This window comes from Artemia sp. Qi Xiang Cuo, chromosome 4 (genome assembly GCF_049724085.1).
Source record: "Artemia sp. Qi Xiang Cuo chromosome 4, ASM4972408v1, whole genome shotgun sequence".
Classification (NCBI taxonomy): Eukaryota; Metazoa; Arthropoda; class Branchiopoda; order Anostraca; family Artemiidae; genus Artemia; species Artemia sp. Qi Xiang Cuo.
Genome location: NC_142797.1, coordinates 62,626,642 through 62,654,137, shown reverse-complemented (window position 1 = coordinate 62,654,137; position 27,496 = coordinate 62,626,642). Strand labels below are relative to the sequence as shown.

The window sequence follows — 27,496 nt, the reverse complement described above, 5'->3', positions numbered from 1 at the left end:
CAGGCACTAATCCCTATATAATTGTAGGAAAGCACGACATCAGTTGTAATGATCACGCAAATAATTAAGGAGGAGTACGACTGTCTTCTGTCATAACTTAGTATCTGCGTTTTCAAGTTCTTGAGAATATCATAAATGATATTTTTTTCGTTTTTGGAATGGGTGAAATAGATTAAGATATAGAATTTCGTTAATAGGTCTTCCGAAGTCCATCTTCTTCCCGCCCTTCTCCCTAGGCTTTCTGCTGATTTAGGTTCTGGGTTTTATAATTCCGATGTGTTCACACTAGATTATTCTGGGTCTTTACCACAGTTTATATAATTATCCAGTATGATCATTGCCTATCTCACCCATTATAAAAACCCGAACCGGGGTGCGAGTGCTCCGGAGAACGTTTTTGCAGATTTAAACATAAACGGCATCAGATCTTTTCACGGGTAGACAAGTCAGACGCGAAACAATCGGAAATAAGTGGAAACCCGCTATTACGAATAATGCACTTTGTAACCATTTCTCATTGATAGACGCAAACACACTGATCCATAAGTGAAGAAATAAGTGGGAGGAGCTTTTTGTTCGCACCGAGAACGAAGACCAGAAATGATCTGCGACAAACTTACTGGATAATTCTATAAACAGTGTTCTTTACTATGTGAGTGTTAAATTAAATATTTTCCCCGTAAGATCCACTTTATCTTTCCCTACAAAATTTTGTAAATTGCGTGAGCAACGATTATTTTCATTTATATTGGAATTAGCGGCAAATTCTTGCACAATTTGATTAACTTAACTGTTCTATGAGTTGCTTTCATATTATAGACTACAAATTCGTTTCCAGATTCAAAATCCTTGAGGAACGCCTGAAAATTGAAGAGGATAAATATACAATCACACAATCATTACACGAAGTTGCAATGCATTCACAGGGATGTCTTGGTAGGAAACTGAGTTTTTCATCTCTAATCGGATCTAGGTCATTATTGCTTAAATTCATTCTTCCTTAAAATTTTGAAAGTGAATTCTCCAAAGTGATCTAGTCTGATCTAGAAGAAAACAGTAGACAAAGTGTGCTTTTTTTCTACTTCTCTGATATACATAGGTCGTAGATTGGAATTGAATTTGAATTTTTACAATTATGATTTTACTTTTGTTTCAAATATCAAGTGGTGAGACAAAACAATTATAGACTACAATTGAAATTTCAAATGAGAATTAAGTTCTTTTATCTATGATAATTATTTTAATTATATCCGTGTTTACAGTTAGTTTATTAGCAGTATTTGCTGAGAACAGCCTTTGGATATACAGCTGAAATATTCATTTAAGGTTTAAAAAAAATTATTAAAGATAACAAATTAAACACAAGATGAACATGTCATTGCTTTTTGTTTGTTTTGTTTTGTGGAGACGTCTTCGTCTTACGTTTTCGTCTTCGTCTTCGCTTCACGTTACGTTACGTTGTCTTCGTTTACACATTATTTTCGTTATTTATAGATGTTTTTTTGTGTACATTTTCACAGCTTGTATTCATAGTTGGTTTATTCGACGAAAAATTCTCTACTAAGTTTAATTACTTAATAAATTCACTCAGTCTAACGGATCTAAGAGAAATGCCAGAAATATTTTCGAAAATATAGATTTAAAATTGATCTGTAGTAAGATTGCAGGCAGCTACATGCTCCAAAATTTGGAATTACAAACATTCCTGGGATAAACCTAATATTCATTGGATTCAATGAAAAGCAAGTTTATCGAAAACCATAATGAGTCAATATCAAACCCAAATCTAAGGGTTTGTACAACCAGAATACAAAATAGACATTCGAGCTTAGCCCCATTAGTGGTGTTTATCAATAGTGTACAAAATAAATAAACACGTTGCGTAATATTTGCCATAAAATGATAGAGAAGCTATAAATAATAAATAGGCTACTAAGAAAAACTTGTATATGATGATAAAGTGTATTTTAAAGCCAAAAATACGGCCATTTAGCCTAAACAAAAAAAAAAACACAAATAGCATAAGCGTACATCAGTGATCCCTACCAAGGCCGTATTCAGGGGAGGGGTTAGGGGATAGACCCCCCCCCCCCAAAAAAAAGAAAAGAAAATGATTGTCCGACTCGTAAAACGTAATAAAAATATTTTTGATACATTTCAAAGTTTTTTTGTAGCCCCCGTCCCCCTCCGAAGAGAAATCCTGGATACGGCCCTGATCCCTACTCTTCCAATTCCTGTCACAATGAAAACACAAATGAAACATTATATTTACTTAATAAGCTAAGATTCTCTTTTAATAAGCATAATTTCCAGATTCCTCGTTATTCTACAGATAAAATGTGACGACCTACTACTTAAGACATCTGGAAGTATCAAATCAATTTCTCCGAATATCCCTTCCCTTATCGTAGATAACCCCCGGCGCTGACTCAAGCAATGCACCAAATTATCCTAATCATCAATGTAAGCAAGTACACTGGAGGATCTAGGATGCCGAGCCCCCCCCCCCAATATTTTCCTTGTGCTGATTTTGCTCTAGACCCGCCTTTGGGCAAGTATACCTGTCTTCTTTGCAACTTCTTTCGGTACTTGTGCATTATATCTCACCCACCGCTATAGACTGTACAAGGAAACACTACAGGAAACCAGAAAAATGGGTATTTGCTAGATAAATGGATCGCAAAGCGTGATTTCTCATTACGTTTAAAATATTTAAACTGTTGTTTTTAGGGGTTTAGGGGGGAAATAGGTACCTAGGTTAGGTTACATATTTAATATACGCTCCTCTCTACCCCTCACCCCCTCCTAATGTGCATAAATAGAGCCTACATTTGTTGCTGAACTTTGATATTTTCATTCTATTTTATTTCATTAGCATTAACCGAACTTGACTTCTTTCGTGTAAAGCGGTGGGTGAGATATAATGCACAAGTACCCTTCTTTCTTTTGAGAACCTTATTTTGAATTGTACATTTGACTTCGACGAAAAAAGCATTGATCATGGTATCTCTGACCCGCAAAAAGAGCGGTTGTCCAGATGTTACACTTGATAAAGCATTTTCCCACAGGATCAAACATATCTACAGAGAGCATGTGAAACAATGTTGCCAAACTTTTTTCAAAACAATAAACAAACAATTCCAAAAAAGCAAATAACTAAAGTAAACAAACATGTTAACATATCCTTCAAGTTTGAGTGCTGCCAATTGAGGACATGGGAATTGTTTACCTTATGCGTAAAAGTACTTCTAACTGTCAAAAAAGACAGTAATATCATCTTAGCCTGAATTTGCCGTATAAGTAGCCAACCTTCTGCCAAGTTTAGAAAATTATGTGGCAAAGTGGCGAAGAGGGACTTTTCGCTATTTCAGAAGCGAATTATGATAGCTGAGTAGAATTTTCTGGAGTGTATCTAGAGTCAAAATTACAGCTCAGGAAAGCATTCTTTATCCCTTCCCTACTTGTAAGAGTAAGAAGATTCTGTGATTCTAACCCAAATTAGGCCTTTTTTTCAAAACTCGAACCTTTTTTCATGGAGCTTTTCAGGCCTTAGAAATAGAGAAATAGTGGGAAATATGAGATTTAGAAGATTTACATCTGCCCTAATTTGTGATGTACCTTTCCTGGAAGCCTCATCTACACGGCGCAACAACTGCTTCAGTAAGAAGAAAATCCTTCTCCACTTTTTAGCAATTACGATGTGAATGCCCAGAATTGAAGCTTTAAAAAATAACGTTTCTGTCCAAGTATTTTCATGCAATAACTACAATACTAGACTTTGGCTTAGTTTTTCATAAAGTTACCATAAACAATGCTTTTTTTGTACGTTTTAACGAAATGAGTAGCACCATCATTATCAGCATAACCATTATTTTCTTCGGTACTAGTGCATTATACCCACTCCTTTATAATCTCAAACTCAAGACGCGTTGAAGAAACCCGTTTTTACTGCAGGATTCAACACACTGCTGTAGATGTATAACGTGGTTTTAATTGCATATACAATATTTAAAGTGTTGTTTTTGGTTGTTTTTTTTTGGGAGGGGGGGGGGGAGGTACCTAGGTTAGGTTACGTATTTAATATATGCTATGCTTTGCCCCACCCCCCACCCCCTAATACGCAAATATATAGCCCAAATTTGTTTCTAAACTAGTCGATATTCATCCTATTTTGTTTTATTTCATTAGCATTATCCAAACTAGCAGTATATACAAAAGTGGGTATAATGCACAAGTACCTTTTCTTCTATAGGCTACGAGGTTGGTCTAGCCCATTTAGACAAGTTCATCAAACAGTTCGTGGTAACGAACTGTAAATAAAGAGCAAAAATAGTAACCAAAACTCTAAAAAACGAAATTTTAAAACCAATGGATGCATCAAAAGAATCCGATTTTTATGCTGATTTCAAATATATAAGTTTTATTAAGTTTAGTCTAACCCATCAAAAGTTACTGAGAATATGTGTCTTATTTTCAAAAAAGGGGGAAACAACCCCCTAAAAGCCATTGAACTTTAATGAAAATCACACCATCAGATTCAGCGTATCAGAGAACCCTACTATAGAAGTTTCAAGATCTTATCTTCAAAAATGCGGAATTTTGTATTTTTTCCAGAAGTAAGATAATGGATGCGTGTTTATTTGTTGGTTGTTTTTTTTCCAGGGGTGATCGTAACGATCCAGTAGTCCTAGGATATCGTGAGACGGCTCATTCGAACGGACATCAAAAGTTTTAGTGCCCTTTTTAAGTGATAAAAAGATTGGAGGGCAACTTGGCCCCCTCCCACGCTCATTTTTTTCTTGCGAGAAGAGACATTTCTATGAAGGGGGCACCGGGTTTCCCAGCATTATTTAAAAAAGATAGAAATTAAATAAAAAAAAACAAGTTGTTTCAAATTAAAGTAAGGAACAACATTAAAACTCAAAACGAACAGAAATTATTACGCATATGAGGGGGTTCACCCCATAGTCAATGCCTCGCTCTTTACGCTAAAGTTAATTTTTTAGTACTTTCAAAGGAGCTATCTATTCTAATTAACCGGCCTTTGTGATTCAGGGGTTTGTGATTCGAACAAATCTCGAACCTTAGCATTAAGAAGGAGGTATTGACGAGGGGGCGAACTCCCTAATACACGTAATAAAAACATACGAATATAGAAGTTCGTTACGTAAGTTAATTCGTAAGTTACATCAGAACAAAATTTCGGGAAAGCCATTTAGCCAAAAAAAAGTAAAATTAATATGCAAATCTCGTTTTAATTATTCATGTACGGTGAGCCAAAATCAAAGTTGCATTAATTCAAAAATGTTCAGAAATTACAAAAAAAAAACAGTTTTTTTAACTGAAGGCAAGGAGCGACATTAAAACTTAAAAAGAACAGAAATTGTTTCTTATATGAAAGGGACTGTCCCCCCTCAACGCTTAGCTCTTTACGCTAAAGTTTGACTCTATCTCCCATCTTTATTCTTTAAAACAATAAAAACTTTAGCCTAAAGAGCGAGGCGTTGAGGAGGGGACAGTCCCTTTCATATACGGAATAATTTCTGTTCGTTTTAAGTTTTAATGTCGCTCCTTACCTTCAGTTAAAAAAAAAACTTTTTTTTTATATTTAATTTTAAAATAATAGACTTAGTCAGACTGACTTTTTGATCATAGGCCAGCACTTTTTCTTATCTTTTTTGGGTATTAATCCGTTTTGAGGGAATGTCAAAGTGACTGTGACGAAGTAAAGAATAAATTAAGTGCTTTGACGATAAAGACCAAGAAAAAAACCTAAAAAGGGGACATGGTGGGATCGGCTTATGAAAGATTCATTAAATATAAAATTCACAAAAATCAGACTTGCGAGTTCAATGCGGCAAACAAAGATTTTTCAGAAGAGAGTATGAGAGACTATTTAGGTTAATGGAATGTTTGAGCTAAAACACAATACGAAAATACATAGTCACTCATTTAAAGGTGCTATGCACCCCCCCCCCCCGCGAAAAATTCCCTCCCCACTGAAAATTCCCCCCGGACAATTCTCCCGTAACATTCTCATCCAAAGATAAATAAAAAAAAAAAGCAACAATTTCTGTATATGAATCCAGGGAAATTCCTTCCAACTGAAAATTCTCCTGTGGAAATCCCCCCACCCACAGGAAAATCCCGCTCGAAAAATGTCCGTATGTTTTCCAACGATAAATGCTATATGTAAACAATGTACAAATTACAAAACTTACAGCCCTTTGGGGCTGTGGGGAGTCATGTGATCCCCAGAGGCATATTCAATGGTCCTAACCTTTCAATTATGCTGAAAAAATGGGCTATCTCAAAGTTACAATCAGATTTCTTTGGGGGTGAAAAGGGCATGGGAGGGAGGGGGGTAGATGCCATTCAATCTGTTTTGTTCAACTGAGCCCTTTCCCATTCTTCTAGGATTCTTGGTTCAACACGATCCTCCCTGTAGGAAAAAACAATACAAATCCGTGATCGTTTTTTTTTGCCAAAAAAAATCCGAATTTTTGTATATGAGAGCTAGAAACCTCCACAGTAGAGTTCTCTGATCGTTTTGTAATTAGGGAAGGGCGCAAAGGATGCATTTTTAATGCCAAAGAATACTAACTCTCACTGAGCCTTCAGATAAATACAGAATTTATTCTAAGGAGAGGGGGGGGGAGGTAGGGATTGATATATAATCCCTTTTAATTTCCAGGAATATTTCTGATCTACGCCGTTATTATGAAAGTAAAGAGTAACATTAAACCCCAAAATTAGCAGAATTTTTTGTATACGACGGGGGCTGCCCCTGCTCATCCTCAACCTCCCCCTCCTGGTCATAAAAAACTTCAGAGGATGCTCATTCGATCTAAAATTGGGAGTTCTATCTTTTTTTTAGTCGAAAGTAATTGGAGACCAACCAGCCCCTATCCTAGAACCTTATTTTATATCTGGTCCTTGTGTTACCCCTTTACTGATTGACATTTTTAGGTACCTATTTTGTACTTTATCTGTGGCTGCTCAATTCTACGTGTGGTGAAGTTTTTCGTAGAGGGGGAAGTTTTCCGTAGAGGGGGGAGTTTTCCGAGTGTGAATTTTACAAGGGGAGGGGAACGTCACCCCCATTTAAGAGAGTGAAATAGTGTATTTATTTAACATAATATTCTGTAACATAGTAAGCGAACATTCCACATAAGAAGCAGAGCTTTTTCATGGAGTGGAAACACTGCTCGAACACAGCTACATAATAAGAGAAACAAGTAGACAGTGCCAAAATAAGATGAGGGAAGGGTAATTCCTTTCTTGAATCCAGATGCGAAATAAGTACACTAAACAAGAAACCATCTATTCTTCAAGATCCACCCCCCCCCCCAAAAAAAAAAATCTTAAGCTCATAATTTGCAAATAATGCTTCTCTAATCTGTTTCTTTAAATGAATTAAAGGTACTTAAGCGTTATAGCAACCACACTTTGTTCTTGATTTGTAATGAAACCGGTGTGCACTCTGTCTGCACTCGGAGATAATTAGCTTAGCCTGAGTGAGATAAATTACTATGTAGGTACATTTTAATTAAATATTTAATATAAAGTTGCTTAGGTTAGGTATTTAATATAATGCTTTCCATAATTCTTTGTAGTATTTTCCATAATTTAACTAAAGTACCGTATTATATTTTCATCATATTTTGATATATTTCGTTAGGATTAGCCTAACTTCACTACTTTGGTGTGGTTGCTATAGCACGTACCGAATTAAATGACTATAATTTTTGTTTACTCATCTAAATAATGTTAAGCTTAGGGCAAGGGCGGATCCAGGATTTTTTTCGGGGGGGGGGGGGGTTACTAATTTTTGACTCAGTTTTCGACTAATTTTACTGATTTTTACCTAGGTTTTAATAATTTTTGACTTATTTTCGACTCGGTCAAAAATTTCGGGCGGGGGGGGGGTTTCAAACCGGCCAACCCCCCCCCCTGGATACGGCCTTGGCTTAGGGTGACATATAGAAATTCTGGAGTTTAGAGCTCTTGAGCCCTAAAGTTATCTACCCGCTATACACCTGCACTATCAAAACTCAATATTGATTACCTGTCTGCCCGCTTGTCTTCTAACATGGTGCTTTTCAAATTTCGAATGTTCGCCAATAGATTCCACCTCAAAATGGCTCCGCTGGTACCTATGCTTTCTATGGCTTCTTCGAGCTAAAACAAATAGAAGACTTCAGCAATGCAACAATATTTTGCTTAAATACTTTGATAGTCAATTAATGGTTTTGACAGGGCTGTTAGAAGGGAAATGTTGAAGTTACTTCAAAGCTGGGTTTATTAACAAATTGCTCAGACTGTTGTTAGAAGACCAATTTTCTTTGTTTATATATTAAAATTTTTGGTAAGCATTTGAAAGCATAAAATTGACGCCAGTCAAAAAATATACACAGGGATAACGAACCCTCATAGCAAGTTCCAGAATTCCGAGCAAATGTTTGAGGACTTAGCATGTTTGTTTTACGTTCTGAGTTTTAACAAATAATTTGCATGATTGATCATTGATGATATGATCAAATGATATCAAAAATGATATGATCATTTTTTTTTCCAAAATAGTCACTTTCAATCGTTAGTTTTATCATCTTAAAAAAAAGTATTTCCTGACTAAGCATGGAGACGCTTACGGCTAGAGAATCAGTAAGCTATTCAGCCATTACATCCTGTTCAATGTGGTTGACCTACCTCCCACGGCGCCTCCGGGATTTTAAATCTATATTACTTCCCGCCAAAGCGTGCGTTATAACCCAACGTCTACTAAGGGGTTACACAGTGATTGGTGTACACCGGGCCGATGACACAGCAAGACGCTGGGTCTATTACAGCCTCGACCCGGACAAATAGGCCGGGTTTTACTGTAGGAGACGGGGGTATAATTTAGAAAAATAGCCAGATTAAATGGAAACTGTCGGAACAACCTCGAAATTTCGGTAGCGGAGCAGCCCTTCTCTGTGTCTGTCTCAACTCCTTTTAAATTTACATTTTTTTCAATTAATACAATTTTAAATCTTTATCTTATTAAAAAAAAATACGACAGTAGCAAATGACTGGGTTAAGTTCTTGAGTCAGCTGGCTTGAAGGATTTTCCCTGGCGATGAATGGGGGAGGGAGTCAGCAGCCCTATAGGGAAATTCTTGTCTAATGCTCCCTTCTTCAAAGAAAACTAAAACAGTTTTACTATTAAATTTAACATCAAAGATGTTTAAAATTAGGTTAATGCCAACATAATCCAGAAAACCAATTTTCCATATATATTGTAAGCCCCTAATCATCGCCCTAACTCGCATGATGTTACAGTGTATTGGCGAGAAAAAAGAAGAAAAAAGAAAGACATTAGTGCTTCCGATACAAAAAGGTGATTTTTATTGTTGCTCAATATTGAGCATTACGATTCTGCTATACAAGGTTTTCGGCTCTGGTGATTCCAATGGTGCCATTTCCGTTCCGATCCGACGCCATTTATGACAAGTTTCAGGCTAGATTTCGAAATTCCCATAAGTTTGTTTTCGCAATAAACTTTTACCAATAAGATTTGCAGAAATAATCAGCTTCAAATTGCGCTTCTTCCTTATTTGACAGTTTTTTTTTTGTTTTTTTTAACGCGTTTCTAAATTTTCGGTAACTATGGACTGGAGTCGTTTTTTACTACTCTGACGCTGTAACCATGATACCAATTTCTGTATATTTGGATAGCACAATACTTTTTGTGGACAAACGGGTTAGCTTCGCCCCTCCCCGTAAATACATGAGTACGCGCCTGGCTTTAAGTTTGATATTTGTTCTAGTCATGAATCTAGTGAGCAGGAAGCAACCAAGTACGTACCCCTTTGATTTTTTACCAAACCTCAACTTGTTGGGCTGTTAGCGTCAAAGCTTAAAGAAATCGAACCCCCTAGCTGAAAAACAAACCGTTAATCTGTTGAATCCAACACCCAAAAACAACAATTATTAACACAAAAGATTGATCGAACAACGAAGCTTGTTCAATGAGACATAATTAAGAAGAATCTGATGAGGTCAAGAACTGTTAACTAATGATCAATTGAAGCGACGAGAAGCTAAATATTAAACAGGTTTTGTCTTTATATGGCTGATGGCTTGTCTCTACCGGATTCGATGATGAAACCTTGTCAGAAAACACACTACGCACAGTCCTATAAGGAGTAAAGAGATATTTGCGAGGACCAAATGCCTGAACTAGCGGAAGAAATGATTATATATATATATATATATGTATATATATATATGTATATATATATATATATATATATATATATATATATATATATATATATATATATATATATATATATATATATATATGTATCTCTCAACCATTATTATACCAAGCCGGACCGAGATGCAAGTGCTCCAGAAAACGTAAAAACATATGCGACATTAGTTTTTTTCACGGGTAGACAAGTCAGATTTCTCTTGAACGCGAAACTTGGCACCACCTTTGTAACACTAAATTTCAAAGAGTCTAATTTTAAAATTAAATTTACTCTAATACATATATAAAAATCGGTAATTAGTAGTGCAATGTTATTATTAGATATTTTCAGAAATTACAAGTAAGTTGCAAAGCCTCAATTTGGTTTCAAAGGCATTTTGAGAAAGTTTCTGCCAAAATACGTGTTCCAGGGTAATATACACTGGACCGCTGATCAGGGCCGAAAAAAGGGCGATTGGAACGGTTGGGCCCAATCGGGCCCTGCGCCACCATCAAAATGAACAATTAATTTTCGCAATTTTGAAATGTTCTTAACAATTCCAGTAAGTGTTGCTTCTGGAGAAAGATCATTTTCCAGAATAGAACCAATAAAAAAAAAACTATCTGATATCAACAATAAATCAGGACAGACTAAATAGTTTAGCAATTATGTTTATTGAAAGTGAAGACACAAGGAAAATAGCTTTTAAAACCGTTTTAGAAGCATTTGCACAACAAAAATTTAGAAATATGTAAATTCAAGTGCCCATATTCCGTGATGTAAATATCAAAATGTATTTTCAGCAGTTTCATACTATCTAGGGGACTCAAACGTAAATTAACGTAAGTACAAAAAGGACAAAATCGTAAGCTCAAAATGAACAAACTAGACCATCAAATTAGACAAGATCAAGATAACAGCCTGAGAAATGTAAATGTATGACGGATGATAATGAACAATGTAGACCATCAAAAGTGAATAGACCAATCCAAGCAGCTGATGCAAAAGGCACTGGAAAATGTGCGAAGCAGTAATAAACGAAAATAAATATCAACGAGACATGTAGTTAGAATATTGGCGAAATCGCCAATTAGAACCAGTCAAAAACGAAACTGAAGGACACAGAAATATGTAGTTAAGACAAGTGGCAGCGAAAATCACAACGACTCAAAAACGAAAGTGAAGAACAAAAAAAATGCGGTTATAAGATGTGCAACAGTAAAGATCAGAACGAACCAAAATGAAAATGAAGAACAAAGAAATATGTGGTTAGAAGATATACGACAGTGAGAACAAATAAATATGCAGTTAAAAGATAATCAGTAGCGAGAATTACAAGCAACAGTGGGAATCACAACGTGTCAAAGATGAAAGTAAAGAACAAAGAATTGTAGGATTAGCAGACATGCTAAAGCTAGTATCAAAAAGTGTCAAAAACGACTATGAAGATCAAAGAACTGTGCTGTTAAAGGAAAGCGAGAATCAGAGCCAGTCAAAAATTAAAGTGCTGAAGAAAAAAATATTATGTTAGGAGAAGAGCACCATTACAATCTTCGATGCCAACAAATTGTGGTGTAAAACCGAGTAAAAACATACAAAGATGCTGTAAACTACGCAAGTTTTAATAACAAGTCACTAGGACCTTTCAACACTGTACGTATTAACTGTAGAGTTCTCCATTATCCTACAGGAAAAGTAGCCAACAAAGATGATTTACTTGGGGAATGCTGTCTGCTTGGTTAAGTTGCATTCTTGCACGGACCATTTCCAAATGAAATTCTTTGGTCTGTCACTGAATATCACTTGCCCTCCAAAGAGTTCTATAAACAAATACTAAACTGGACAAATTTATCACAAAATCAATTTAGCGGCACACCCAACACAGACCCCCTGAAGGCGATTCTGAACCATGTTCATATGACCAAATGTAGTTTTTAGACCCCAATGGAGATGTTAAAGAACACCTTTCAAATCTTTCAAATTATTAGAACAGTCGTAATCGGATCTCTTGGAAGAATTGTTGCGAGACACAAACATTTATGCTAAAGGTTACATGCAAATGCAATGCATGTAACCTGTGCTGTTAAAGGAAAGCAAGAATCAGAGCGAGTCAAAAATAAAAGTGCAGAAAAAAAAAATATTATATTAGGAGAACAGCACAAAAGCTCTGCCCATATATATATATATATATATATATATATATATATATATATATATATATATATATATATATATATATATATATATATATATATATATATATATATATATATATAGGGCAGAGCTTTTGTGCCCTATAAAAAAAAAACCTGATGTCATAATAACAAGCAACATATTTTTACATAATGCTCGCTGGTTATAACCTTAGCAACTTGAACCTCGTCTTCTCGAGTTCTTCGGTACTTTAAAGTCTTTCCAAGCTGAAGTGGTCCTATTATATATGCACAGAGCGGTACCTTATTCAAAACAAAACTAAGAAGATAAGTGCTGCATCAGGAAGCTTGGCCCAATTTTATAATTAAAAAATTTAATAAGCAAAAAAACTCAGAGAACATAAATTTCTAATTTATTAGAGGATTAACCAGGTTGGAGGGAAGAAGGGAGGGGGGAGTTACATGCCCCAATTCCAACTGTTTGGCTTCGATACTAGTTTAGTTTTTATCAAAACAGTACCAAAGGGCTACAGCAAACCAGAATAAAGGTTATTATTTGTACATAATAATCCTTTGAAGGCATTTATAAAACCAGGATCAAATTCCATGGCCGACTTTATCGCCTAATCCATGCATGACAGGTATTGATGAAGGTATGAATGCGTTTCATCCCAAGTAAGCGCCTTATACCCCCCAGAAAGAACTCGTGTCACTGACTAATTGGCTACAGGGACTCCCTGGGGAATGTTTCTGTTTTGGCTCTAAACAACAATGTATCATCACTGAAGCCACTGTAACGGTGATTCTTTCAGTCCATCTGAATTCGCTTTTTCTTTGAAATCAAAAATATAAATGACTTGTTAATAAAAACAAAGTTTTGTAATGCAGAAAGTAAGGACTTTAATACAGCCTAAGGTCATCAGCAGTCCTGAGCAGGTTGTCAGAGCAACAAAGATGTACGTAGAGGGGTTTATTGTCTGTTAGATGAAATAAAGGCAATCTTAATATTTTAAGGGGGTGGACCTGAAGGCCTCAACCCCTAAAGGAAAATCTTGTTATATATGAATAAGTTTATCTAGACCGCTTACAAATTATAGACAGCGCAATAGCACTGCCTAAGTAAAGAACGATGTTGGGACAATGTATTATTTCTTTATTTATTAATTTTCGTATCAACACTTCGTATCAAAGGAGTTGCCGTAGAAACTTCGAAAGGGGCTCGCTCATTCGATTGGAAATTGAAAGTTCCAGTGCCTTTTTAACAGTCAAAAGTGATTGGAGGGCAACCAGCCCCCCCCCAACGTTTCCCCAAACATTTCGAATGAAAATTTTGAGATGACCATTTTATTCAGCATATTTGAAAGGTCCAGTAATAATGTCTTTGAGGATGACAATCCTCCTAGCGCCCTCAGCGCAAGGGCTATAAGTTAAATTAGTTGGCCATTGTTAACATTTAAGGTTTTTATGGAAGGGGTAGTCATATAAACTTCAGAAGTGACTCATTTAATTGAAAATCAGAAGTCCTAGCGTCTTTTTAATAATCAAAGTGATCAGAGGGCAACGAGCCCCCCCCCCCACGTCCTATTTTTCCCAAATGCATCCAATAGAAATTTTGAGACAGCCATTTAGTTCAAAACACTCTAATATCATATAAGAAGGCCCTTGAAGTTGAAATAACCCGTCAGAACGAAGGCCCTTGAAGTTGAAATAACCCGTCAGAACCCACGTACAAACAAGGGTTGTAAATTATGCACTGAATACATATAAGTTTTTTATGCCCCTGATGCCCTCTTTTCCCCAAACGTATCTGACCGAAATTATGAGATAGTCATTCTGTTAAAAAATAGTCCAAAGAACATATAGCAAAGGGTCCAGTGTTGACATGGTGGCCGGCGTTTACCCCCCCCCCCCCCGCGGAAAAAAGGCTTTCCAAAAAGGGAGAATTTTAATTAAGTTTTTTTTCCGTAGGGGGAAGGAATTTTGGTACTTGTGTATTATGCGACACTCACTCAAGTTTACGCTGTGTAAAACACGAGAACAAACCGGTTTCTTCTTTAGTCTTTTTCAGCTTCTCGTGAGACAATACGAAGAAAAGTGATAGAATGGATGGAAAATCTATAATCTGAGCTAAATATTTGCACTTTAGGGGGAGGGGCTAAAGTATTTGGACAGTTTGAAGTCAGAAAACAACTCTTTCTAGGTATGGCCACTAATAAATTGCAGAAGAATAGAGAGGTATCGGAAAATTTTGTTAACTAAAAAAAAAAAAAAAAAAAAAAAAAAAAAAAATCCACCATGATCGCTGATCAAAGTTTATTTTATCTGTGCCTTTCATTTATGTTATTTTACTATGTTCATGGCCGTATATTTGGCTTTAACATACACTTCTCTATCTACCTATCTAATATACAAAATAAATGTGCCAAACACATTTTGTATGCAGACCCGCGATACTTTACCCTCCCCCCCTCTAATATTCAAATCTATAGCCCAAATTTATATCTAAAGTAACGAAGAAACTAACGAGAAAACTGGTGGTATCGAATTTTACCCATCGTAAACTTGAGTGAGTGGCGCATAAAACACAAGTACCAAAATTCCTTTCCCCTACGGAAATAAAAAACAGTAGAACTCAAATAAAATTCTCAAATTTGGAAAGCCTTATTTTCCACAGGAGGGTATTTACCGGGGGTATTTTCCGCAGGGGGGGGGGGTAATTTCTGGAGGTTAATCGCCGGGGGAGGGAGTAGACCGTTTTACATAACCCACCAAAGCCCTGGGACAAGGATTGTAAGTTATGCCCTGGGGGCATATAAGGTTTTAATGAAATGGGTGGTCGTATAAGGTTTAGAGGATGCCCATTTAATTTGAAATTGAACGTTCTAGTTCCCTTTTAAGAGTCAACAGCTATGTAGGGAAACTAGCCACCCGCTCCTCCGACGCCCTCTTTTCCCAAACGTATCTGATCGAAATTGAGAGATGGCCATTTTGTTAAGTTCAAGTAGCAAAGCCTCCAGGGTTGACAAAACCCACCAGAGCCCTGGGGCAAGGGTTGTAAGTTATGCCCTGGGGGGAATATAAGGTCTTTAAGGGAAAGTTGCTAAATAAAAACATACTATATGCATACAGATTGCTGATATGGGCATATCAGCAATATTTTTGGAACGGCTTATCATATCAAAAAAGGTTCCGGGGCATCATGGATGGGATGTTCAACTGGCCGAAAGGCATCATGTACCTGCTACTACTGCTATTAATACTGCTGCTGCTACCGTTCCTACGACTACCACTACTGCTATAATTCTTGTACAATTAAGCCTACGCGTATTTCTGTGAAAATTTAACAGAATATTGAGGGGTAATCTAAAATGAATCAAAACACACTATGTGTATGCAGATTGTCAAAAGGGCGTAACTCAAGAATACATTTGAGTATTAAGTTGAAACTTTCAGAGAATGTTTAAAGGCAAAGATGAATTGACAAAAACTGGATTTCTTAGTTTCAGGTCTCTACACTCACCAGGCCAGTATTATATTATTTCGATTTTTTTTTTAAATGATCTAAGCTTGCTTACAAAATAGGAACATTTTCCCCTTTTTCGTATGTTTTAGCTAACCTTTTCAACGACAATCTATAAAAAATTGAAAGCAAATTTCAAAAATAAAACTTGGTACATGGATAAAGCCAGATTTTAGAACGTAAGACATATTTGCGTATAGTGTTGAAAAATTAAAAGTATTTTACTGCAGAAAAATAACATAAAAAACTGCACAAGATATGCTCTAGATGCTTTGAACCTGCACAGGATATGTTTTAAACCTACATAGGATAAAACTTAGTATGTTTTTTTTTCGCCCCTTTTTTCTTGTACCTGCTAGCCACTGTATGAAGATAATTAGATAATAAATCTAATATCTATATAGGCTACTGTGCTGCTAGCCTACTCCGTTTGTGATCGATGGCTTATCGATAAATAAATTATATTTTTTCCCGGGAAATGAGCAAAAGAATGAATGAATCATAAAGGCCGGCGGTCTAAACTCAAAAACATTTTCGAAAGTTCCAATTAAGATCTCAGACAACACTAGCAAGACCCGATAAACAATTCGCAGAGAAGACACAGGAATATTAAATAAGGAAAATTTCCACCCAGTGCAATGAAATGACGAAGGAAAAAGTGGATATTTCAGCAAGGACCTCCACCAAGCCGCCTTAATTGCTAATAATAATAACAGACTTAACTTCCAAAAGGAGTGAAAACATGCAGAAACAACTATTGAAAAGACACGGAAAAAAAGAAAACGATTCGCCTCACTAATTGAAAATAAAATGGTGTCTGAATGAAAAAGTAAAAAAATCTTTTCTTCCTTTGATATCTTCTCTTAAAGTTTTCGTCTATTCAAAATTTTAACCTAAATTAGGCTATACGTGCGCGACGAAAAGTCTCACTCCATTTTTAATTTGCAACTATCAACTGGTGGAAAAAACACCCTTGTAAATGAACAAAGTTGCGAATGAACTATATATTTTTCATAATAAAACGTAAGAAAAAAAGACTTGTTTCTATTGGCTCCTGAAACTCATATGCTGGCAAAAATTATCATTTGTGAACCATTTTTTGAAGTCTCAATGGTACTTAAGCTTTAAATGGTCACTTCTATATAGTGCTAAAGAAGTCAAGTTTGGTTAATGCTAATGAAATAAAATAGAATAGTATGAATATATAATAGTTTATAAACAAATCTGTGCTATATATTTGCACATTAGGGGGGGGGGAGATAAAACATAGCATATATTAAATACGTAACCTAACCAAACCTAGGTACACCTTCCCCCCTAAATCCCAAAAACCAACAGTTTAAATATCGTAAACGCAATGAAAGCCACGCTTTGCATTCAATTCTCTATAGCGGTATCTTGCAGTTAACCCGTCTGGCGGGTTTTTCGTGACTGGTTTCCTTGCACAATATATAAAAGTGACCATCTGATGCTTAAGTACCGTCTGAACATTCATAGCTGCTATGAGCTCCGACGTTAATTCCATTGTGCTTCCGAAAGCCCCTTATACTACTACCAGTGTTGCTGTATCGATTGGTGAGGTTCGAAGACACATTAGCTATCTTTTTGAGTGCTACCTGAACTCAATATTATTTCAGATATCGCCTAATAACTTTAAACCACATCGGTCAGAACTTATTCTTGCGGCAAATGTGTCTCAATTTCGGATGCAAATGCGAATATAATAAAACCAACAATTTACAATAATCGAAGATACGCAATAAGGCAATAGTTCGTGACTTAGGACAGGCTGGTGTTGTCGGCAGGGTTGCCAACTGCTGACGTCCAAAAAAGAGGGCAAATCAAGGCAAAAAACAGTGATTTTTGCTCAAAAAGAGTGCAAATCAAAAAATTGTCGTGCACACGCCTGTCGCTGCTTGCGCATCACCTATGGGGTATAAAAGCGTGCAAGTTGGTAACCCTGTTCCTTGGGTTAATTACACTTCTGTCGAAGTTGACAACTACTGACGTTTAAACTGAATGAAAAATAACACCAACAAAGTGATTTTCACTCTTTTGCATCCCATCTGAGGTAAAATAAAGAGTGTATTTCACACGAAAAGTGTGCAAATTGGCAACCCTGGTTGTCGGTCAATTACAAAGAGTATTCCTTGAAGTATTCGAAGGAGACTCGCCAGCTCCATCTAGAGTTAGGCGTTTCTTGAATTTTTTTCAAACTTCAATTGTGCTTTTTCATAAACCAAGATCAGATACGCATTTTACTACACTATTTTTTTCAATTACACTGATTTTGCCCTGTTATTACACTGGAAAAATGCCAAGAAATATAAAAACCTAGATGGCGTTAGCTATTTTTGTCGGCATTAGCGCCAGTTGTCACTCTTGCAAGTTGCTCATACTCTTTGGGTCAAGTAGTTGAAATTTTAAATATCCAATTTTCGCGCGCAACCCTTAGGCATTTTAACCATCTATACAAGGAACCTGCCCAACGAGTTAAACAAAGAAGCCAACCGTCCGTGTCATTTCTATCATAGATGCAAATGCAATTTTTTTCCACTTTATAAGCTTTTTTGAATAGAGTATCCATGGACTCCATAGAGTATCCATCCTCGAATTAAAATCCATTATTATACTTGTATTGTGATTAACCAAACTTTGAATACAACTGGCATAAATTAGAGAATAGGCCTATATACCACTAAATTTCAGATATTTAAATATGAGATAAATTGATGGTTTTACAACGAACCAAGCGCACCATCAGCCAGGGCCGTGGGATGAGAGTTTTAGCTAATTTTTCTGACTGGAGTCGGAGCCGGTTATAACTCATAACCGACTCCACAATCCTGCACTCAGGAGCAATTTAGCCCACCTTTTCCCTGAAAGAAAAAAAATACACAAACTGCAAAAAAAAACTTTTTGGCAGCAGTCTCTTTAATCTTTAAGACGCCCTAAAAAAAACTATCATATCACTTCTAGATTCCAATATTGCAAGCAATTATACTATAAAATTGTATCTAGCTTAGGTGAGGCATTGAGTGACATTTTTTCCCAAAAAATTAATTATTATTTTAAATTTATGTAATCAAATGTGTATTCTGGCAACAAAGCAACGTGACAGATTTACACAGTCGTAAATGAGCTCCACTCCCCATGAAATTGACCCTGAGCCTCTAAATAGAGTCATGCGTATGTGTCTGGTGTGTAAACAATTCTAATAAAAAAAGGAGAAGTTGCCCACTACGGAAGATGACTCCATCTTTCCGCCTCTGACGTTGTCCTGCTTTTAGATTTCCCCCAGTTCCTTGGATTTGCATGAAAAGCTCTAGCATGTAACCCTTGATTAAAAGTTTAGTTGAAATAAATTTAACACACAGGAGTTTTTAGCGGGTAAGGGAAACTACACAGCAGATTATTTGTGTAGCAGACTTGGCTGGAATTTCACTTGCAACACGTTTTGAACTTGAATTAACGCGCTTAGAATCGGGTTTAATACAAGCAAAAACAAATAAATCCTAACAAACACAAAAATCGAAATAATGAAACACACAAGTATTTGTCGAATTTGAGAGCCATAGCTACTCCCACCGTTTGCCGAAGTCGTTTACCAAAACACTGGGAAACACTGAGCTTATGAATTGGATGCTAAACCTGGCCCGCCACTCTAGGCAGCCGGGCGAGCCCTGTTAGGCTTTGGACTGGACGCTTGTCTGTCTGTGATTCCAGGCCACTTAAGGGTCATGTGCCAATTCTAAAACTTGGTCAACCTGCCTGAGACTCTAGGCGGACGTGCCTCTCCAAAAGCTAACACACAAGTATTTGTCCAATATGAGAGTCATAGCTACTCCCGCCATTTGCCCGTGCCGTTTACCAAACAAAAACCTGGAAAACTATAGAACTTACCGTTTGCCTGCGAGTCCGGGGGACTTGTCTGTCATGTGTCAATCCTAAAACACGGTAGTCCGCCTGTGACTCTAGGTAGGCAAGCCTATTAGGCTTAGGTTACTTGTTCGCCCGTGAGTCCAAGCAAATTCAGTTCCCCCTTTTACAAACAAGTCCAGTTGACATTGTCCGTCACGAGTCAAACCAAAAATCTCGATCATCCCTTAGTTCTATGGCTATCTACCTTAGTTCTACCTCAGGATGGATGGATGACGGACTATCTATCAACAAGTAAAAATAGTATTATTTTTATACAATTTTGAACAGGGCTTATGCCAGTTTTGCCTCTCGCTAAGAATATATCTTATGGCTTGGTATCAAGATAACTCACAGTTTGATGGCAACTTGATTTTAATCAGAAACAAAAATTTGCAATAGAAACTACTTTTTGCAATGTATACATTTATATATACATAAACCATGTAACAAATTTATGTTTAACCCTAGCTTTTAGTACCTGTAAGGACATACTTACAGGTATAGCCAAGTGGCATACTTCTGCCATGCGTGGCGCGTGCCAACTGGTGTATATGATTTTTAAAAGTAAGTAACTCCCCGATATTGTGGAGTTATTATCAGTGAAGTTAACAATATTATTAGAAAGAATTTACAAGAGCCTTTTTATTAGTACCAAACAAACAGAAAGATAACACTGGCATTTTCCTGGTAAAGTTGAGCAAAGGAAGATAACAAGAAAACAAGTTGAGCTGAATAGTTCCAGAGACTTAAAAACAAAAACCTAATAACGAACGGGGAATAAGGCTTCACAGATAAGTTAAAAACAATACCCTTCTAAGACAGATTAAATTAAAAAAGACATTTAAGTGGGCTATAATTCAGCCGTCTGAAATCAAAATATTTTGCAACGAAGCAGGTTTAAAGTTGGTTGTATCGCAAGCAGGAACAGTGAGAGGAAATTTCAGACCTGCAGCCCTTCCTCCGAATATATTTACGACTTTCCTATTATTTCTAATTCTTCCAATGATTTGCTATTATTTGACGTTTTTCGAAATTATACCCCTAACCCTTCTGAAATGAGCCATCACGAGTGTACACGATCATAGGCAGTATAGTTTTAAGCCCCGCACATTCGACTCAGGACGTCTGCGAAATCAAGTAGTGTCTTCTTTTTAATGTTCTTATTCGAAACGCAATATTTACTACCATTTTCCATGCAACTTAGCTACTTCAAACCACAGTTACTAATATTGCACTTTCTTCACTGCAATGACTGGCCCACCACCGCATTACGGATCTTCTGCATTGTTATGTAAGAACTCGCCTTACGGAGCTTAAGCTGGAATAAAAAAAAAAAAAAAAAACAAGTTTTTTTAACTGAAAGTAAGGAGCGACGTTAAAACTTAAAACGAAAAGAAATTATTCCGTATATGAAAGGGGCGGTCCCCTCCTCAACGCCTCGCTCTTTACGCTAAAGTTCTTTATTGTTTTAAAAGATAAAGTTGTGAGACAGAGTCGAACTTTAGCGTAAAGAGCCGGGCGTTGAGGAGGGAACCGTCCCTTTCATATACATAGTTATTTCTGTTCTTTTTAAGTTTTAACGTCGCTGCTTACTTTCAGTTAAAAAAACTTGTTTTTTTTATTTAATTTCTGAGCGTTTTTGAATTAATGCCGCTTTGGTTTTGGCTCACCGTACATGAATAATTAAAACAAAATTTGCACATTAATTTTACTTTTATTGGCTAAATGGCTTTCTCGAAATTTTGTCCTAACGTAACTTACATAATGAACTTCTATAATGAATTACGTAACGAGTTCGCCCCCCTAGTCAATACCTCACTCTTTACGCTAAAGTTCGAATTTTGTTCGATCACAAACCCCTGCATCACGAAGGCCGGTTAATTAGATTAGATAGCTCTTTTGAAAGTACTAAAAAAAACTTTAGCGTAAAGAGCGAGGTATTGACTAGAGGATGACCCCCTCGTATACGTAATAATTTCTGTTCGTTTAAGTTTTAATGTTGCCCTTACTTTCAGTTGAAAAAACTTGTTTTTCTGATCGTTTTTCAAATAATGCTGGGAAATCCGGCGCCCCCTTCATAGAAATGTCCTTTCCCCCAAGGAAACATCCTACATGGAGAGATCCTCCCCGTCTGTATACTCCCCATTAACCAATACTATATGTAAACAATGGGCAAAGTTCATAACTTGCAGCCCTTCCCCCGGGAGCTTTGGGGCATTAAGTTACCCTCAAAGACATATTTATTAAATTTTCGACTATGCTGAACAAAATGGCAATCTCAAAATTTTGATTGGGTGACTTCGGGAGAAAAATGAACATGGGAGGGGACCAAGTTGCCCTCCAATTTTTTGGTCACTTAAAAAGGGCACTAGAACTTTTAATTTCCGTTCGAATGAGCCCCTCTCATGATATTCTAAGACTATTGGATCGATACGATCGCCCATGGGAAAAAAAAACAAATAAACATGCATCTGTGATCTTTCTTCTGGCAAAAAATACAAAATTCCACATTTTTGCAGATAGGAGTATTGTTCTTTGATACGCTGAATCTGATGGTGTGATTTTCATTAAAGTTCTATAACTTTTAGGGGTTATTTCCCCCTTTTTTCACCTGAGAAAATAAGGCAAATTTTCTCAGGCGCATAACCTTTGATGGGTACGATTAAACTTGATGAAACTTATATGTTTGAAATCAGCATAAAAATCTGATTCTTTTGATGTATCTATTGGTGTCAAAACTCCGTTTTTAGAGTTTCGGCTACTATTAAGACGGGTCGCTCCTTACTTACAGTTCTTTACCAGGAACTGTTTGATAATTCATCAATCAAAAACAAGTTCAGACTTTTTTCAAACCCGCATGATAGGCTTACTTCGTCAATGTGAAACTACCCTTCTTGAATTATTAGAGCAATAAAAAGAAAAAAAAAAGGAAAATCTAGTGTACGAAACTTACCTCTAGATAATAAATCTTAATTTCAGTCTTAATTGCAAGTATGGGAACATAGTGGCAACATTAAAAGCATAAAGACAGAACTGTATAAAGAAAGCACAAAAAAACACCCTTTGCATGCAAAGTATATTGAGATTAAAATTTTGATCAAAAACAGTATTTTTTTTTTTTACCAAACAACTCCCCTTTGACGTCATTTCACGGAAATTAGGTGAAGGGGACCAAAAATGCAATTTTCCAAATCTAGAGGGGATAATTTTGTTACCCCTTTTCAATTTTTTCAATGAAAGCATCAAATAAAACCATTTTTATGAAACTACCGAATAAAATGTATTCTTTAAGATCTGAGGGAGAACCCCCCCCCCCGTTGACATCAGTACTACTCCCGGCTCAAATCACTAAGATCTCTAACAATATAAAATTTAAAAATGTTTATATCTGTTTAGAAAATCCCTAGTGCATTCCACACCTGGTTTGGCAACTGCATTGGATGAAAGGTGTTCCAAGTAACCATTATATCATCCTTTCAATACTATGTTCTAATTATTACAAACACCTATAAAAAGAAATTTAGCCGCCCATCAATTAATTAAACAATGTTGATGAGTTTAGATCAATGACACCTAGAAATGGTTGGGAACAATTTATTAACAGTTCTTTCCGCATGCTTACCCTGGGAATGCTTAGAATGGAAAGAGACATCATTTTGGTCTGTGTCAAGCTACTTGACAATGGAAGAGAAAAAAAACTGTGAATTGTTTTTGCAACACTTTAAAAAAGTTTCGTTTTTCATAAGATTTCAGATTTTAAAATAAAATTGAAAAATTGATTGCTTTGGGAAGATCTTTTAGTGCGGTTTTGTACACTGGATTCAAAACCTCAAATACGACTTTTCTAGTGCCGTAGCCATGACGTTTTAATGTTTTTTAGCGATAATGTTGGGACCACCAGAAATTCAACTATAAAAAAAAATCATTGAGAAAAAACTAAGGGTACTCAAAAAAATTCTAATACCATTTTCTTTACCAAGTTCAAAATCATGGTTGCAGCATTCGCTATAACCTAGTAAAGAACGAGCCCATAGTAACCGAAAATAATAAAAAAACGTTTTCAAAAAAAATTGTCAAGTGAGGAAGAATTGCCATTTGAAGCCGATTCAGGAACGATAACTATAATTTTGACCGATCTTAATGGTAAAAGTTAAATGCGAAAATAAATTTAAGGGAAATTTTGAAAAAAACTGAAAACCTTCTAAAAATGTCTCGGGGAGATAGCAAAAGTGTAAAATTGCCATTGTTGAAAACCCTATACATGAAACTTATAGCCCCACCCCTACCTTGAATAACAAGGAAAATCACTTTTCTGCATGTAACAGCACTGATGTAAGCTAAAGAATTAAAAAATTTTCCAATAAAACTTTTTATGGTGATTTTAAAATATGCTCAGTATTTTCCATCCCCAACTATTTCTGTGGTGTGATTTTTAAGTTTCCAAATTGAAAACATTTGAAAAATTATTACACAATAACTATAGGCGCTGGGACAAATCTAACCGCATTTTTAAATCGAGCAAATAAAATTGCGCTAATAAGTTTTTACTTTTTAATTACAATAATAAGGAATCAGCAGGAGAATATAAACACTTGAAAACCAAGACTCAAATTGATTCATTAGGCCTTTCCAATAAGTTTGAGCCTCCTTTTAAAAAGTTGGATATGTAATTATGACTCTTGCCCCATGCACTAGTAATTCTCGCTTAGAGTAATCCTAATTAATCACTGGACGAACCTAACCTCTTCTAGAGTTTGAAGAGGCGCAATTAGAAGTTTAAGAGTAAATTAATCGCCCTAAAAATCTCATATAGTAGGTATTTAACTCGAAAAGGTGCCTCTAAAAAGTTGGAATTGATTCATTCGTTAAAAATTGCCATTTCGTTGGAATCTCTTTTAGAGCCTATTCAATCAAAAATGTCAATATTAAATTCTTGAATTTATTCCTCCTCGGCTAATGATTATCTGTAACAACCAACAACTCATTAAATTATAATATTTAGTTGTTGTATTCTTTTATGGAGCTGTACCTGGTCAAGGTATTATTTAACAGTATTTAATGTTCAGGCATCGTAAGGGTCAGGGACATACGCAGAGGGTGAGCTGGTGTGTCCTCCAGACATGTTTACGCTTTTCCTGTATTTCTTACATTTCCTATATAACTTTCCTACAGCACTTTTTCCGAAACTGTACCAACCTTCCAAAGAACATCGCAAAAAAATCATTCATGTACCCCGTAAGAGAAAAAAGGACACCAGAAAAATATATTAACATACATAAATAAAAACGAACGTATGTCTGTCTGTTCGTCTGTATATCCTCTATGCTTTACCACAGTTCATCCGATTGCTAAAAAACTTTAATAGGTTGTTCAGTGCACTCTTGCGACTGCTTTAGGTATTAACCCCCCCCCCCCAGGCCCTCCAAACCTTTCGAATAATTTTCATGCTCACTGAAATTAGAGACCCCAACCAAAAATAATTGACAGTTGCTTCCGTTCACATGATTCACGTTAAATATTCACATTATTTAATTTTGCTTAGGTATGCCTGTCTGTATGTAACACCGCATGACAGGTAGGCTAATGATCCGAACATAATTTTTCAAACACTTTTAAATTCAAAAATTCAATCGTTATTTTACATATGGGGAGAATTTCCCGATGAAACTTTTAACAGGGAGTGCACAAAACCCCAAACACAATAGGGTTTAACCGATGGCGAAGAAACAAAATAAGAGTGTTTCACCCAGAACACTTTTTTTGCGGCGAAACCAACCAAACACTTCAAGTAGACAAAGCAAGAGTTTTTCTATGTTGCATAGTCATAATTTTTTGTGTCCTTGAATTTTCTTTCTTTCGAGATCGCGGGAACGCGTGATGGGTAAGTTAGTAATCAAATAAAAAAAAACGAAATAACACTTTCCAATAATTCCGTGTGCTTTTTGGTTCTATGACGCATTTTCGTAAACCAATCACACTGTCCCTTAAACATGACAGCCAATAACTCCGAATTTTTTTAACCTGATTTGCTCCTTTTAAAATTTTAGCCAGTAAAAAGAATGAAAAGTTTAAATTCCAGTTCATTGGTTTAACTGTATGAAATTTTAATCCAGTTAAAAGAATGAACAGTTTGAGTCACAAGATTTTTTTTTGCAAGTAGTCCCTCTGTTTCTCTATGACATAAATAACAATCAGCAATATTTGTTAACAACAATAGTAAAGCGTCGATTACAAGATAATAAAGTTTGGATTCAATAAGTCACGTACAAGAATTTCCCAAATCAAACTTGTGGGCATCCAGTTGTGCCAAAATCCCGATATTTAAATCAAGGGAACGCAAGCACTGTAGTCTATGTCGTGGATGAACATAGATGTATTCCTATGAAGGAGATCCAGTCTTAAGTCGATATCCTTCATTTAGAGGTACACAAACATTGACCTACAAAATAAATCTAAATTTGGCTAACTAATTTTTCACAAAATTCCTCCGTCAGAAATTATCAAAGTTTGGGGACAAATTTTACATTTTTTTTTTATAATACAGTAACCAAGTCAGAATTTTATCAGTTCATTTGGGGTGTTAACTTAATCTGGCATCAATACATGGAACTTGGTGCACTTGATAGATATGTTAACTCTGTATCTTACATGACATAATAAAAATTTGTCAGGGGGGGGGGGGGTCATCTGACAAATCTTACTCATACCCGACGTCCCCACTACTGAGAAATATAAGAAACTATTACCTATAAAAACCTTTTTGGCACTTCAGCCCCCCCCCCCTGCTTCAAGAGTGTTTGTAGTGGGAGTACTTTTTCAGGAATAATTACCATTTTGGAAGTATTCTTGTGCAAAAGTTAAAACTCTGGTATAAATAGCAAAGAAAGTAGGGGGGGGAGTGCACCATACCCATATATTTAAGATAACCTTTAAAGAATGCTAGAAATAGACATGAACAAACACTTTTTTCAAATGGAAGTAATGAGCGGTGTATAAACTTCACAAACAGCAATTATCCTCTATATGAGAGGGGTAAGCTCCCCATCACCACCTGAACTTAGCGCTAATTTATATTATACTGGAGCATTATTATACATATTCAATAGGTTAAAATTTAATATACAGACTGGGGATAGGGAGCCACAGCCCCTTCACAAATAGGATAACTTCTGTTTCTTTTGTGTTTCAATGTCGTTCTTCACTTCTTTTTGACCAAGTTTTTTGGTACTTGCGCATTATACTCTACAAGGCGCTATAGACTGAACAAGCAAACGAGACATGGAGACCCGTCAAAGGGGTCTTTGCTATCTAAATTGATTGCAAAGCGTTTTTTTCTTATCGAGTTTACAATATTTAAACAATTGTATTTGAGTTTAGGGGAGGGGGAAAGGTACCTAGGTTAGGTATTTAATATATGCCATGCTATACCACCACCCTTCTAATGTGCAAATATATAACCCAAATTTGTTTCTAAACTATTATATATTCATTCTATTTTATTTTATTTCATTAGCATTGACCAAACTTGACTTCTTTCGTGTGTGTGTAGAGTATAATATACAAGTACCAGTTTTTTTTATATGTATTATGTTTAAGAGGTAATTACTTGGCAAAAAAAAAAAAAAAAAAAAAAAAAAAAAAAAAAAAAAAAAAAAAAACAAAAA

General features: G+C 35.9%; 1 protein-coding gene across 1 annotated transcript in view; it reads right to left on the bottom strand.

The window, feature by feature from the left end:
* The window catches only part of shg (DE-cadherin), a 239,108-nt gene that overhangs the window by 182,684 nt on the left and 28,928 nt on the right, over window positions 1–27,496 (bottom strand). The window contains exon 3 of the mRNA XM_089088478.1: window positions 8,069–8,181. Within this exon, the coding sequence (XP_088944604.1) occupies window positions 8,069–8,181 (113 nt within the window). The remainder of the gene's footprint in view (window positions 1–8,068; window positions 8,182–27,496) is intronic.